Here is a 16,701-nt window from a genome sequence, read left to right on the forward strand (position 1 = left end):
TATAACACTCCACACTGAGACTCTAGAACTTTCTATGTTGTTATTCGCCCTATAGGATACAAGGTGTCACTAGAATCAATATCCGTGATGAGATCGTCTTATAATTGTTAGTTTTTGGAAACATTGGCCCTTCCCTTTGACCCCTTTATTCTTGTATGTTAATCCATATCCTTTTCTGCTTCCTCTTGCAGGAAAAACAAATGTTAGGACTAGTATAAGAAGGGATTCTACTGGGACTAAAAATCGCAGTAATGGGAGCTGGCAGGGCAGACAATCGCTAAGGTATTTTTCGGCGTGCTGCTGTTGGGGCAGAAATGCCTGCATAGACGTGGGAGCCCCTTTTTCTCTGTTTGCACTGATCTTGCTCTCAAATTAAAGACTGCCGTCTGCGACACACGTTCACCATTTGACTGGTTTCAATGTGCTGTATTTGTTCAGTCAAAGCAGATCTCTGCTGTTCATCCTCTGCCTTTTCTATTACATGCAATGTTCCCTCTTTCGCTTTTACCATAGAGGAAAGAGGTATTGTCCAAGACGGTTCCTATTTTCTTTAGAGCAAGAATTCTGTTGGCTGTTCTTCATTTGCTACTAGTTTGTATTCTGTCTTTGATTCCCTGTTCCTAGGAAAATCGGTTCCACATATTCTTCGAGTCCACATTTTGTGATTCAGCTTGTACCTCGTGTATTCAATTACAGGCATATTCCAGGGCGCCATTCACTGTACTAGTGTTTTGCTCATAGTTGAGTGCATTTAATGACTTTTTTTGCATTTTTTCCATGCAGACTTGTACTGTCTCGGTTCGAATTTGAGGGTGTCCCCACTGGAGAGAATCCCTTGGAAGCTGGTGAAGATGAAGAGGAAGTCTGGTTATTCTGGAAGGACAGCAACAAGGAACCCCGTAGTAAGAGTGTGCGAGAACTGGCTCAGGATGCAAAAGAAGGGCAGAAGGAGGACCAGGATGTGCTCAGCTACTACAGGTCAGTCGAATAGGACTGCGTGCTTCACATTAGTCCTACAGTGAGTAATGGAGTTTAGTTTCATTGTTTCTTGACTCCCTTCTAGACGTAAAATATCATGAAACATCTCTTTAGCTCCCATTCGCTCTGCAGGGGTCTCCGTTTCAACTGCGGAAACTTTCTGATCTAACGTGTTTGAAGTTATTGAAAGCTCCTGAGTAGTGCCCGGTGCAAATACTGTTCATCACTGGTGTTTAAGGGCCACCAGCACTATTGCCCACTACTTGGATAACCTTGTTCTCTACATTTGATTTAGTATAGTGTGCTCATTTTAAATTGTAATGTAGTTTTTCTCTTTCTAGTGGTTGGTTGTGATAATTCCAATGTCAAAAAAATTTAAGCAACGAAGCAGATGATCTTAGTTATTGCTTAACCTCTCTCCTTGTCTCCATGATCATATAGTTGGCAAGCTAATACGTTAAAATATTGGAATGGCTTGGTTTTGGTATTTTCTTATTTTTTCCCAATTTTTCAAAACATAATGGAGTGTATTGACAGAACAGTGCATTGCAGTCTATAAAACGTACAATCTAATTGAATCAAACAATGTATTGATTATATAGCTCACATGAAGAGACTTAAAATATATAAAGTCTCTTTATTGGTAACTGAGGTGCGCGCAGAGGGAACCCTTGATCATTGTAATTTGCACAGCTGCTATTAGGTTTTTAGTTTAAGTATTTGCGCTAACGCTTGTGATTTTAAAACGCAACCTAACAGTGTAGCCTTTAGAATTCTATTATATTCTACACCATTTCCGCCGTAAATCTTACCTGCCCCCTACTCTCTGGTCCGCCGCTGGTGTTTCCGTTTGTGCGGAGGGAGATCCGTGCTAAAAACTTGAGATCGGCGTGGACTCCATTTTGGGAGTGAAGGGTCAGCGGTATAGTCGCTCGCCCCACTCAGGGAAACAGCATAAAAGCAATGATGGCCCGGACGCGCTGCAGTTGGTAACTGAGGTCCGCGCAGAGGGAACCCTTGATCATTGTAATTTGCACAGCTGCTATTAGCTTTTTAGTTTAAGTATTGTGCTAACGCCCCACTCGGGGAACCAGCATAAAAGCAATAATGGCCCAGACACACGCAGCGGACGCGCCAAAGGCAAACCAGTCTGCGCCTGTCCACGACCGGCCGGGGCCAGGGGCCATAGACCCTGCTCCTTGCGCTAGCCAGCGGCTACAGTACAGTTCGGACGAACTTCGCTGCCTGGCTGCCCCAATGAAGGGAGCATGCAAACAATCCATCTCACCCTATAATAGTCCGCCTAAATGCCTACACTGGAGTTTCCATCTAAGTAAAGACCTTCAACCCCCTCCAACTAATCCACAGATACAAAATGTTTTTGCTGAATTGTAGATCTCTGCCTAGACACAGTCGAAATTTCCATTCTTCTCGAAGAAGAATCGCCGGAGGTCTTGGTTCTTACAGAGACTTGCTTACCCCTAGCTCTGATCCTGAACTCGTTCAGGCCCTACCCAGTGGCTATTCCATCATGAGGCTGGACTGTCCCGTAGGGAAGGGGGGCGGTATTGCCATTATCTATAAACACGGTCTAACCTGCCGAATGTTGGGCAGCCCTGTCCCAGATTGTGAGAACTTCGCTTTCTCAGAGTTCAGCCCTGCCCTTACTTTCTCAGGTATTCTATTATATAGACCCCAGGGGCCCTTAGTGGATTTTTGTAAATCACTGCCAGACCTGGCCGCAAATTTAGCCAGTTCCTCTGCTAATTTTTCCATATTGGGGGATTTTTTTTACAACTGATCCATTGCATTTTTATTATTATTATTATTTTATTTTTTTTAAACATTTTTATTGTCATAGTTGCAGATGCAGCACAGGGCCCTGACTCCCAGGGGAGCCCGTCACAATAAACATCACAAAATCATTAGCATTTGACTTTTCCACTGTATAGACAAACACTACAAAGAAAACATGAATCACCCCCAACCCACCCAACTTTACCCCCACCCACTCCCCCTCCCAACCCCCACCAACTCCCCCCCTCTCCCCCCCTTCGACCCCCCCCCCCCCCCCCCCGCCCGCAGTCGCACAGCTTTCAATAGGACCAGGGAAAAATAGCTAGGAAAAGAAAACCACACTGAACATGTATTACACCATACATATAATCGTACACATGTAGTCCATGCGTCCCGTACCCACCATACTCCAGACTCTTACACAGCCCCCCTCACCCATACTGAGGGAGATCATCCTGCTCCGTTGGGGGCTCCAACCACACCCCCCTGTAATCTGCCCAGCGTTTCCAAATTTTAAAATGCTTCCGAGGGCAACCCCTAGCTATAAAGATCTGGCGCTCCAGGCCCATATAAAAATCTAGGCCCCTCTTCCAGACCGTCATCTTAGGGGTACAGTGATCTTTCCACCCTTTGGCTATGTCTCTCTTAGCAGTGGTAAGGCCTAGTAGCATCAAGTGTCTCTTTTATATGTTGCCCCCCTATCCATGACATGCAATAAGGCAAACTGTGGCGTGTTCGGGAGCTTCCACCCCCAAAACATCCGCTAAACAGGCCAAAACCCCTCTCCAGAAACGCAATACGATCCCGCAACTCCATACAGTATGAAGGAATGTCCCCTCCTCACTCTGGCAGCGAAGACAAACCGGCGAGACAATCGGGTCCGCCCGAAACAGACGAACTCTTGTATAATAGACCCTATGCAGGTATTTGAACTGGACCAAGCGGAGGCGCATCGCAATAGCAGCGCCCCTAGGTGAAGCCAGTGCCTCCCTCCAGCCCTCTTCCAACTGCCCCACGTCTCCCTCCCAGTGTTCCCTGAGTTTCTGAAGTGTAGGAGAACTATGAATGACCAGTGTCTGCTCGCCCAAGACCCACAGGGTAGATTTGCGGGGATTCATATGTAAGCCCGAGTTCTCACCAAAGATCTGTAGAATTTCTAGAAGGCGCGGCCCTGATCTATGAAGTTATGTAAGGAAGAAGAGGACTTCATCCGCGTAGAGCGCTGTTCTGTCGGACGGACCCCCCACCCAGTCAAATCCACTCAGCTGAGCGTCCATCATGGGGGATTTTAACCTATATTTCGATGACCCCCCTACAGATTTCGGCAACGGAACTTACTAATGACCTAGCTGTCTTCCAATTTTTTCAAAAAATCAGTAAACCCACCCATGCAAAGGGTCATTTATTAGACCCTATCTTCTCGAATTTGGAGGCCCTAGTAGGGGAAAATCCTATACCTATTCCATGGTCAGACCACTCTCTTCTACCTTTCTCGTGGTCGCCACCCCACAGAACAGCTTGTAAAACCCCCTCCTATTGAAGAACAAGGCCCTGGTCTAAACTTTCTTTGGAACAATGGACCATTTTAGAAGAAACTAAACCAGCCTCCTCAATAGATGCAGTCATGGCCAATGACAATTATAATAACTGGCTTCAAAAATCCTTGGATGCTCTTGTCCCCATAAAAAGTATGAAAATTAAGACGAGAAACACCGACAAAACGTGGTACTCAGCTGTACTACGGGGCCTAAAGCAGAATTGTAAAAACAAAAAATGGAGTCTGGAGGAAGAGTTTTTCCTCGGACACAAAGAAAAAATATAGAGAAAGTATTCACCTCTACAAAGCTGAAATCGGAGCATGACAGGCAGCCTATTGTGAAAATAAAATTTTAGCCGCACCTAATTCCATTTATGAGATTTTCAGCATTGTTAAAACTCTTTCAAAAGTCCCCCCCCCACCTGTTTCTCCTGATACTTCAGGAGCACAGTGTGACAAACTAGCAGAATTCTTCTCAAATAAAATTGAAACCATCCTCTGTTCATTTCCCCCTATGACAAACGATTCCACACTCCCTCCACTCGGTAAAAATCATCCCATCCTGGATTCAATTCCGTCAATGGAAATGCCAGTATTAGAAAATCTCTTTTCCAAGGTAAAAAGTGGATCACCCAAAGACCCTGCCCCACTATGGATACTGGCACAGGTGGTAGGTGTGGTCTTCCCTGTGAAGCCATGGTAAAGGCCCTGCTGAAGAAACCTAGCCTTGATCCTTCCACTTTAGGAAACTACCGTCCCATCTCCCTGCTTCCAGGGAGAAGTAAAATAACCGAAAAATATTTTAATTCAATACTATCCTCTTTTTTTAGAGACCCATACTCTTCTCCACCAGACAGACAGGTTTCCACCCACTACAGGGTACAGAAACAGCCCTGCTCTCAGTAGTGGAAGAATCAAGGACAATAGAGTCCGGTGGTAACGCGTTCGTCCTGCTTCTTGACCTCCGCGCGCATTCGACACTGTAAACCACAGAATCTTAATTCATAGGCACAGTAAATTAGGTATCACCGGAACCGCTCTGGCCTGGTTCCATTCTTTCCTAGATATTAGATCCTTCCAAGTGTTTCAAAACGAGGTGACGTCCAAAATGACACCCCTCCACTGTGGAGTGCCTCGGGTATCTTCCCTGAGCCCTACTTTATTTAATGTGTACACCTGCACATTCGCAGAAGCAGATCTTCCCTTTGGAATACACAGTCACCTATGCGGATGACACGCAGCTGGTGATTGGGCTCAATAAGTGGAAAGTTCTTCTCCCTGTCTACACTCCTGTCTGGAAGGGATTGCGACTTGGATGAGTAACTCCTTTCTAAAATTAAACGGGGAAAAGAGTGAAATCATGATCCTTGGTAATCGCTCCCCACTTGACTTTAAAGAAATATGGCCCACCTCCCTAGGCCTGGCTCCCACTCCCAAGACCCAGCTAAAGAGTCTGGGTGTCTGGATAGATCAATACCTGTCATTCAAAACCCAGGCACGGAAGACTGCCGCCTTGTGCTATGGTGTCCTGCAAATGATTCGCAAAATTCTCCCTCTCCTGCCATTTCGGGCAAGGAAAACCATGGACCAGGCGCTCGTCCTGTCTCGGCTGGACTACGCGAATGCGCTCTATCTGGGGGCCCCTGTGGCTACGCTCTCCAGGCTGAAAACCATCCAGAATCAGGCCGCTAGATTGTTGTTGGGCACCCCCAAACATCAGTCGGCCAAACCGGCTCTGAAGTCCCTCCATTGGCTTCCTGTTCAAGAGAATCAAATTCAAATCCTTATGTATTGCCCATAAATCTTTATTCTAAACAGGCTCACCCATTCTTCACAATATTATCCAGTCCTATGAGTGCAACAGAAGTCTGCGACCTAAAACCCTGAACCTGGCCACCATCCCTAGGATCAGGAAGGCGAGAAGTGGAGGTCGACAATTTTCGCTCAATGCCGCCAGACTCTTGAATTCCCTTCCTCACCATCTGCGAGCAGAACCCAATCATCTCTCCTTTCGCAGATCCCTAAAAACATTGATTCCTTAAATCTGGCTTGACACCTCTTTTGTTACTGCAAGCGCTGGGATGCCTCCGGGTAGCCATGCGCTACACAAATGCTATTCAATTTCAAATAATTGATATACCAGCACAGGTATTACGATGCATGAAAATAATGCTAGATAGTGTTGCTTTTTCTATGGGAGTCTGCACTATCAATCTACTTTCACATGAGACAAATATAAATATGTACATTTTTAGAAGCCATTTCTTGCTGGAATTCTTAGGCCCTAAAAGTACTCTTGTTGAGGTGACCACAGACGGGTGATAAGGTTTTTGGAGGATCGGGGATTGGAAATGAGCCCCACAACCATAGAAAATTGGTTGTCTTATAGCAGTAGGACAGCAAGGTTACTTATTAAAATTAAGGTGGATGTTACGGAACACAGAGTACACGAGGATCCCACATATCCGCGTTTTAGTATGGTTTCAAATCAAATCAGCTTTATTCGGTCTTTTAAATTTAAAACCATAAAAGCAACAAAAAGAAATACATACATGTATATAGAATTCAACAGTTCATTACAATATTAAGAAAAAAAAACGGATATTTAAAGTAAACTAAAATCAACCTGGTACAAAATAAAAACACATGATAGGGGACTCTGTCTATCACCAATTGTTATAGTTCGGTACTCTGGGGCCGGGGTAAAGATCAAACAAGTCCCAAATAGAAATGGGGCCATCTCCAATTTTGGGCTGGGAAAATCTTAAAAAGGGAACAATGTTCCTGTGTTTGAATTTGATTAGTATCAGGTCTCCCGGAATGTCTTTGGGCAACATCCCTAGCCATCCCACCCTCCTGACGCTCAGGATTCCGCCATCTAAGTCAGTTGGCAGCGGTCTATTGTTATTAAGCCAAAAGATGGCTTTATGCAGCAGATCCTGGCTTGTTTCATGTTTGCCCTGACTAAGTTCGGGACCCCGGAGAGAACAGTCACATAGGGGGCGGCTTCAGGGGGTAAGTTAATTCGATGTCTTCTTTCTTGAGGGAGCCTAGGAGCTTTACAAGGGAGATGAGTGGGCTTCAAAGTAGCATTCCGGTCACTAGGAATGGGTATGCTGAGAGAGGAATCAATTGTTCGTTCTTTACTATGTACAATGGACTTGGGATTCACAAGATTGGTAGAGGGCGTAGGACAAGAGGGAATAGCAGTATTTACAGTTGATGGTAGAATCCTTTGTACTATTTTTTCAACATCCGACAGCCTATCTCCCAGTTCCCTAATTTTTGAGAGCAGGGGTGATAAAGCCGTATTCAACAATCGCTCAAAATTGGCCAGTAAGGTCGATTGGAGAGGGGAAACAGTCATTTGATGTAGTCCCCGCCTTAAACGGCGTTGATACGCTTGGGTTGGCGGGGGAAAAAGACGAGCTACAGCACATACGGGCGGCATTTGATGAAATCACCTCATTGCTCCTTTTGCTGATTGGTTCCCGAGACGGTGTGTCAGCCTGGGGCAAGATTATTTCAGGGTCCTGGGGAGTACAGTCTATAAGGTCCATATCTCTGTACACTGTAGGGGGAGTAGAGGTATCAGGGACATAGTTTGTGCCACACAAGGCATTCAGATCTTCCCAGATAGACATAGTAATTAAGCTAAGAGGGCCCCAACACGTCACTAGGCAAATCAAAAGACGATTGAAAAGGGTAAATTGTCTCTGTACCTCTTCCTTTGATGGAGCCAAGAGGGGTGGCCCGTCCCGTCCTCCTCCGGTCCTCTGAGGGCCACAGAGGGCCCGCCCTTTGCCCGGGCTAAGCCCGGCGCACTCCCGCGCTGCGGGGATTGTGGGCTGGTTAAAACACGCCTAGGCTGGGGGCGTGTCAATCAGCCAGGTGAGCGGGGACACAGGGAATCCTGGTGGTTGAAGTTTCCAAGCGCCTACTGACAGAGCGCTAGTGCGGCAGAATTCGGCACAGTTCGTCGGTCTCCCTCAGCCCCTGGAAGTCCCGTGGCAGCAAGGATAGTAGGTGAGGGCTTTCAAAAGGTTCCCACAAATGTTCAGCACCCGCCCCAAGCGGCGCTGCGGCACCCGCGATAGCGGGATGCCGTGAGCAGTTTTTGTGCGCCTAGGCTGGGGGCGTGTCAATCAGCCAGGTGAGCGGGGACACAGGGAATCCTGGTGGTTGAAGTTTCCAAGCGCCTACTGACAGAGCGCTAGTGCGGCAGAATTCGGCAAAGTTCGTCGGTCTCCCTCAGCCCCTGGAAGTCCCGTGGCAGCAAGGATAGTAGGTGAGGGCTTTCAAAAGGTTCCCACAAATGTTCAGCACCCGCCCCAAGCGGCGCTGCGGCACCCGCGATAGCGGGTGCGGCGAGCAGTTTTTGTGCGCCTAGGCTGGGGGCGTGTCAATCAGCCAGGTGAGCGGGGACACAGGGAATCCTGGTGGTTGAAGTTTCCAAGCGCCTACTGACAGAGCGCTAGTGCGGCAGAATTCGGCAAAGTTCGTCGGTCTCCCTCAGCCCCTGGAAGTCCCGTGGCAGCAAGGATAGTAGGTGAGGGCTTTCAAAAAGTTCCCACAAATGTTCAGCACCCGCCCCAAGCGGGTATGGTTTCATTTTTAATGGCTACAACCTGACCGCTTTAGATGCTTATGCTACATGGCCAGGCCACACTCATACTAATGTAATGTCTCCGTGTTGGGTTGCTGGCGAACACAAAGGACAGTACAAATATTCTTCTGGCTGACTTTGATCTTTTCTGTACTCCATAGCATTTGAAAATCCTGTATGAAAAATTCAAGGCCATGTCATTCAGGCACTCTAGCGCTGTGGAAAAGCGAATTATCGAACAGGTTTTATATTTTCATTTAGATACATGTTCTGCTCATGTTGGTATCTGTTAACTGTGCTTCAGACGCTGTGATTTTACATTAAAATGATCAGTGGTGGGATAGGGGCAGTTAAAGAGGTATTTTGGAGGATGTACACACTCTACGAGCGCAGTGTTTAGTAATATCTAATGATTTGAGAGATGAGGGACACTTTTGCCCAGTGGTAGTGAGAGAATCCGAGGAGGCGGACATGGGGGCGGGGGGGGTTCCATGAGTGATTCTCACCGGGCACCACCAGCGCTGAAGCCGGCCCTGACCTCAAATCCCTCACATTATGAATATCCTCCAGGCGCCAGACTGGATCTCGAAACTTTTCCTCCTGTAACAGCTCTCTAGAGCCACCAAGTGGCACCTTGTGGTCATAACCGCAACTTAACCCACCTAGGCTGTGAAGACCGAGCATTACAAGCATTTGTAACACAATAGGTTCCGCGTTAGTGAAAGTTTGAGCTGTTGGCATGCATTATTTGCAGCACCAATAGCTCAAACTTTCAGGAATGCGAGACCTATTGCATTGCAAATGCTTGTTTTTTTAATCTATTTACTTTTATAGCTGTGGTGGCACGCCAGGCTTTAGCTTGAAAGTTTTAGAGCTAAAGGGCGGCTTGGCGCGATTGTAACAAAAGTAAATAAATAGAAAAAAAAGGCGTGTAGCCGGAGTTTAAAAAAAAAAGTGTATTTACTTTTGAAGCAATTGTGTCCTTTACAAAGGACAATAGGAGCCAATTGAAAAGATAGGTGGAGCTTAAATTCCATACCTGAATACAGCATGTCTTGAAGCTGTCTAGGTGAGCCCTAATAAAGCCTACCCTGGCATCAGTTGCTGTTATTGCGAACATCTTTTATGCAACTCCGAAGCTCATACCTATTTATTTGACAACATTCCTCTGCTTTTAACAATGACTGGGTCAAATGTGCTCTCCAAAGATTTCCTTGTTCAATTAATGTTACCGATGCAGCAGATGTGGGTCGAACCTACATAACAAATGTATGTGAGGTTTTGGATCTGAACATAACCTCTTGGTCCACTATTGTTCATTGTTTCCGAAACTGAGCGTGTAGCATTTCTCCTCAATTTTAGTTAAGTTTAACAGCGAACAATCTCCTATAACAGCTTTCCTAAAAATCTGTAAGAGCCATAGGAAGGAATCTGTTTGCTCGAAATTGTAGTTCTCAATGGATCACTGAGTCCCAAAGAAGTTCACCAGTGCTGGGGCCGTCCTTGGAGCCAATTCTAAAGTACAAGATGAAGCTGGCATTTCTGACTTTTAAAGATTCTGTGGCTGTCAAGACATGCCTGGCTATGCAGGACACCTCCGGGAAGGCCCTGGCACCCTGTTGGGCACTCTTCAAAGATTAGCCTGAGGGTTTGGCAGCTCAGATATAAATGCTTCCCCACTCAACCCCTCCACAGGCTCAAACCTTGGCATCACTTCAAATGAAGCCAGTGCCTTCTGAGGCTGACTGCACTCTGCCACCTACACCGCAGCCACTGACAAGGCCCTGGAGTGGATTTCTCTATTGCCTTCGAAACCCACAAAGATATGAGAGGTCGCCTCACCAACATCTTATGGCATGCTTCATCACAGGCTTCCTTTCACAATGGAGTAGAACAATCCCCCTCCAGTGGACTCGACCAAATAAGTTTGGGAGTTCTTACATAGTATTCTTCCGTACAAATTTGTCGGTCCAGATAAAAACTCAAAGCTTAAAAATAACTTGGGGTATACCCAAAGGCAATCCTTTATTTAAGGCTATCTATTATATAGTATCACTTAAAGTCAAATTGGTGGTCTAGAGGTAGAATATAATCCAGCTAACCACTAAAAATACCAACATGTTTTGGCCTACACTTGGTGGCGGAAATTAGTAAAAAGATCTTCGTCGGGGGAACAAGCACTCCCTATTACATGCAGATAAGTTGAGAAACTTTTCTCATACCAGTGGGCCTTCCATTCTGACAAGCTGCAAGGTTAGACAAAACCAGTACACAAATATTAGTTGTAGCGACAATAATATAATATAATTAAACCAATAAAGAGCCCTGCATCACGAAAATAGAGGTACAAAAGGGACCTGGATAAGAAGAGCGTAGGTTGAAACATGTTGGTATGTTCTCTATACACACAAATATCTTAGGTGTGATAATGTGTTAATCAGGAAGGCATTCTTGAGCTTGCTTCCCTCTTGACTTCTCCATGGTGATTAAATAGCAAGGAATTCCTAGGAATCTGGCTGTATCACCCACACTGGGGGCGTGGCGTAGGGGATAACTGGGATATGAAAGGATCTCTGTGAGCGTATTTGCCACTGTGGGAAAGGCCATATGTTCAAAATTGTGTGCATGATGCTCTGACTAGCATGTGTGTTAGTCTCATTAGGGGAGGGAGTAATGTAGCCCGTGGGCCTCAGTTTTTGGCTTCACATCCAACCCACCACCAGTGGACAGCGAGTTTCCCATTTGTCGACTGAATGAGGCTAACACGATGTTGGCTCACTGGAATCACTCTGCAAGGGCTATGCCCCATCCTTTCTGTCCTCCTCACTGGACAGTGCTCTCCTTAGGATGCATGGTCTGTGTCGTCTGACATGCCTCAGTTTTGTCCCACTGAACAAGTTTCCTGAGAGGTGTTGCAAGGAGGAAAGACGTTTTTTCTTCGTTTAATGCTTTGTTCGCAAGATGGACTAATGTATGATACTCATTTTGGATCTCCACCTAATGAACTTTCTCATTTGGCTGGCCAAGTTAGACACCATGAGTCAGATCTTGTTAGCCTTCAATGTGGAAACTTGCTGGTACCCTTGGATTTCCAGGAACCTTAATTCATCTGTCGAGCCTACGGACCCACAGGTGGTAATTCTGAGTTGCACTGAGGCCTAAGTACGACTGGTTCTCCATTCTACTATTTGGACTGACTGCTGTGCAAGTGTTGACCAAAGTGATGTCCAAGGTAGTGCTTCACTGTGGCGTTCTGGAGTCTATAGATTTTGTGTACTTGTATGACTAGCTGGGGAAGGTAGGGTCCTCCTGTGCTGGTCACAGAACAATTTAAGTGCACCATGGGTATTCTTCATGCCCCGAAGTCCCGCCTCAACCCAAGCAGAGGTTAAAGTTCCTAGTGGAAGTGCTGGACTTTACCTTAAGAAGGCCTTTCCAGCTCCACAGAGGACCATTAATAACTGGGATAATATTCTAATGCTTCTGGCTCCAGGCACATGTTACAAAGCACCATGTGTGCATGTTAATTGTCGTGTCTTCATGCATCCTGCTGGTGTGGTACACAAGATGGTAGATGATAACCATTCAGTTGTGTTTAGGGCGCAGTGTCTGCAACCTCAGGTTGCTTCACTGCCTTTAGTGTAGATTTTCTACTGTTAAGCTGGATCTGCATTGGTGGATGTTCCCCCTCCAGTCTGTCAGTGGGTCATTCCTTCAGTCCTGCTCATTTTCAGTCCTCGTCCTTGCTGGGCTAGAGCGCTTACCTATATGATAAGGCGCAGGACATTTGATCCAAGTTGGAGGAATACCTTTACACCTATTGAAGCTGCAGGGTTTTTTTCTAGCTATGAATAACTTCCTCTCCATCTCACAGTGCCATTCAAGTTCTATCTGACAGTTCCACCACTGCCCATTACCTCAGTAAGAAGTGTGGTGTGAGGGTCTGTTGGGGAAACAATTTGACTGAGGCCCGCCAACAGGACATTTTTTCAGGAGCAACACCTTGCATGCAGCCTCTGTGAAAGCAGATAGATTTCTCCTCGATTACTTCTTCCAGATTGTAGTGTCGGTCTAGTTTTCTTCTCCAATTGCCCAACCATGAAGTGCCATCTGTCTTGCACAATAAACACCCCTCTGATTAGTTCTCATGGGGCTACCTTTAGATTCAATTGGTTATTAGGCCTGCTATTCCATGGATCCCACTTGTGTCCAGATTCCTGATGAAGGTGCAGAAGGATTGTGCGTAACTTGTCCTGCAAAAACAGTTGATGGACAGAATGCAGAACAATGTCATACATTCACCCCAGTACAGAGATCTGGGTCTAAATCCATCGTTTTCTTGCTCACCACACCACCCCAGGTCAGACATGGCCATATGCAAATCAGTCTTGACCCTGTGCCTCATGGGAACAGTCCAACCCGAACTGCCAAGCCATGTCTTCCCTGGACCGGAATCAAGCATCCTAGGACCGGTTTCTGGCTATCAGCTGTCTTCAGCCAGGATAGCTTGACTCCAGTGGCCTGGAGAGCACGGGACTCGCGTCTGAGCATACCCGTCCCATTCGGGGTGACAAATGCAAAAACAGTTGATGGACAGAATGCAGAACAATGTCCTACATTCTCCCCAGTACAGAGATCTGGGCCTAAATCCATAGTTTTCTTGCTTGACAACATACCTGGGTATTGTTAACAACAAATTAAACTGGGACAATCTGATTGTAGCCAGGGCACAACACACTAGTAGAATTATAGAGGGGCTGTTCCGTTTTTCGTCCAAATTGGGTCACAAGCCAGTGGCAGAAATGTTGATCTTATATAAATCATAATGCCTCTTGGTTGGGGCGTGGCTACGACGCTGCCGAGCATGGTCGCCTGAGCCCCGAGCTCCGGGTTGATCTCGGCAATTATCCTGACCGAGGACCCCCTCGGCCGCACCACTGACCTGGCTTGGTGTCTGGCCGTCACGGGGCATCCCGGCGCCGGTCGGATGTAAATGGGGACCTGCGGCTGCTCAAACATCGGCTCGCCGGAGGGCTCTGGGGCGGCGACTGCCGGCCATCTTGCCGAGGCCTATCGCGCACGGCCGATCCCCGGCCTCGCTTACAGAGCGGCTGCCCGGGGACCGGACCCTCGTGCAAGACCGGAGGTCGGTGCGGAGATGGACGCTGGTGCATGGCCCTGAGGGCCGCGAGCTGGAATCCCGACAGGCCGGTGACGACGGGCGGAGGCACTGGAGTGCCGGGGGCGGCGACGTCACCACCACGGACCCGGGGAGCGGCGCAGTCCCGAGGGAGGGGCCCTGACCACAGCGGCCCCATTGGGATTGCCCCTTGGTGACTCCTCTCGGCGGTCAGCGCTGCAACTGACGACTGGCACACCGGCACTGCTGATTCACTCGAGGAGTGGAGCTGCCTCAGGGACTGGGAGGGCACCTGAACTACGGGGGACCTGCCGGCAGCGGACGCGGTGCTGGGTGGCCGGAGGCCGCTGTGTTGGCGGAGGGCCCAGGATCGGCCGGAGGGGGCCCCATCATTGGCACAGTGTGGACACCAGCAGTGGCGTTTTTGGTGCCTGCACCACTGGACACCGGGCCCTGGGAGCGCTGCTGACCCCCCGGAGCGGCCTCTAGCATTAAGTGGGGGCCTGGGAACGCGCTGCTGCCCTCCCTGGGACTACAGTTTTGACATCCCGGCAATCGCAGGGGGTCCGGGGCAGCGCAGAGTCACTGGTGGCCCTTGCTGATGACAGTGGGGGCCGGGTGTGGAGGAGGCCCCATAGGAGCACCAAGTGACTTGGGCCCGGCTGCGTCTGCTGGATGTCTTGCCTTGTGTGTACAACCCCGACCTCCAGCCTGACCGGACTGCGGGACGACAGCTCCCATCGTCATCAGGAGCGTCCGTCAGGACGGACCTGCGGCGCTTGACGCCTGTGCGCATACCGGTGACTCTCCATGGGGAAACCGCAGAAAGGAGCGGGTGCGGCGCCGCCGGATCAGGCCGAGGACTCCCTGGAGGCCCATGATCTACGGCCGACGGATGGCCAAGCGACGGGGTTGCAACAGCAGCAGATGGACCAGATCCTTAAGGCCATAGGGGACACAATAGAGGCGTTGCGCCAGGACATTGCTCAGGTCTCCACGGGCCTTGGCCTCTTGAAGGCGGATCATAACAAACTCACTGACCGCGTCAAGACTGCAGAACTGGTACTAGAGACATTGCAACCGGCCCAGAAAGCGTCGGACACCGCGTTGGAGGATTTAACACGCAGGGTGCAGCAACTGGAAAGGAGAGCAGCTGACGCGGAAGGGCGCAACAGACTCCATGTCCGCGTGGTGGGCCTACCCGAAAATATCGAAGGGGACGACATGGTTTCGTATCTGGAGGCCTGGCTGCGGGATGTGGTGGTCCCTGAAGGACTGACGCACTTCTCTTATGCTTTAGGAAACAGCTAAAAACTCTTTTGTTTAGAGAAGCCTTTGGATCTATATAATCTATTGCTCTTTCCCTTCTTTCTGCGTGAGATTTCCTGGCTGCTCCTTTGGTCATAAGCGCCTTGAGACCTGTAGGTGAGATGGCGCTATATAAGCTAAAGTAACAATAACAATAACAATATACCCTGGAAAGGGCCCATAGGGTCCCGGCTCGCCCCCCGGCCCCGGGCCGTCCCCCCCCGGCCCCGGGCGGCCCCCCCCCCCCCCCGGCCCCGGGCCGCCCCCCCCCCCCCCCGGCCAGTGATAGCCCGGTTGCTACATTTCAGGGATCGGGATATTATTCTGCGGCAGGCCAGGCTGGCTGTCCCATACAAGGTGGGCAATGCCTCGGTGTCTATATTTCCCGACTACTCCCAGGAGGTCCAGCGCTGCCGCTTCTCCTTCGTTGCTGTCAAGAGAGCTCTCCGTGATGAGGGGGTGCAGTACTCTTTGCTGTTTCCGGCACGCCTGAGGATACTGGTGGATGGAGTGACGACGTTCTGCGACACACCGGACGACGCTTGGCAGTGGTTGGAGCGGTATCGAGCAGGCAAGGATGGCACAGGTACTTGGACGGAGGCTGCGGACCACCGGCCGAAACCGCGCAGGAGCAGGCGTAATCGGAGGCGAGAGCAGAACAGGAGGTCTCCATCGGCATCGCAGACTGACCTGGAGAGGAAGGCTGCCCTGCAAGCGGTGTCGGACATCTCTGGAGCAGTACCGGAGACTCAGGTGGTGGACTCGGGTTCCCGGTTGGGCTCTGATGAGGCGGAACCAGGAGGCTCAGATGGGGGTTTGGACAAGGACCCTGGGGAGTTGCCTCAGGTCACCCCACAGACTGCCGATGGACTAATGGACGAATGATTTCCGAGAAGCTGAGCGAAGGACAGTAAGGGGGTGTGCCTGGCGTGTGGGGATGGTACTACCTGGGTTGTCGGGGTCCTGCAGTCTGGGATGCTGGGACTGGAGTTGTCATCTGCTTACTGGAGTTGGTGCCGAAGTACGCAGGTCCCTGGCTTCTTTGATGGGGCGGTGGTGCTGCTGGGAGGGGGATGGGGAGTGGTCTACTCTTAGTCGGGATCAACCTCGCCTGGTGTGGCGGGTCTTTGGCTGTCCGGCCGGCTGGTGGGGTGTCACCCCCTCGATCTCACATAACTTGTGAGTCTCTGGTAACTCCCAGAGTTTCCCTCGTATACGGGGGCAGGGTTTGGATGGGTGACAACTGTTTGGTGCCTGTTCTGGGGGTGGGCGGGGACGGGGTTGGTTGGGGTTGTTACTGGTTTTTGGGGATTGTCAGTGTGCCGATGGAGATGT

The 16,701-nt window shown here is 49.1% G+C and overlaps 1 protein-coding gene across 1 annotated transcript in view; it reads left to right on the top strand.

The window, feature by feature from the left end:
* The window catches only part of ITPR1 (inositol 1,4,5-trisphosphate receptor type 1), a 1,533,308-nt gene that overhangs the window by 742,537 nt on the left and 774,070 nt on the right, over window positions 1-16,701 (top strand). Inside the window, exon 18 of the mRNA XM_078661662.1 lies at window positions 784-978. Within this exon, the coding sequence (XP_078517788.1) occupies window positions 784-978 (195 nt within the window). The remainder of the gene's footprint in view (window positions 1-783; window positions 979-16,701) is intronic.

This window comes from Lissotriton helveticus, chromosome 9 (assembly GCF_964261635.1).
Source record: "Lissotriton helveticus chromosome 9, aLisHel1.1, whole genome shotgun sequence".
NCBI classification, from domain to species: domain Eukaryota; kingdom Metazoa; phylum Chordata; class Amphibia; order Caudata; family Salamandridae; genus Lissotriton; species Lissotriton helveticus.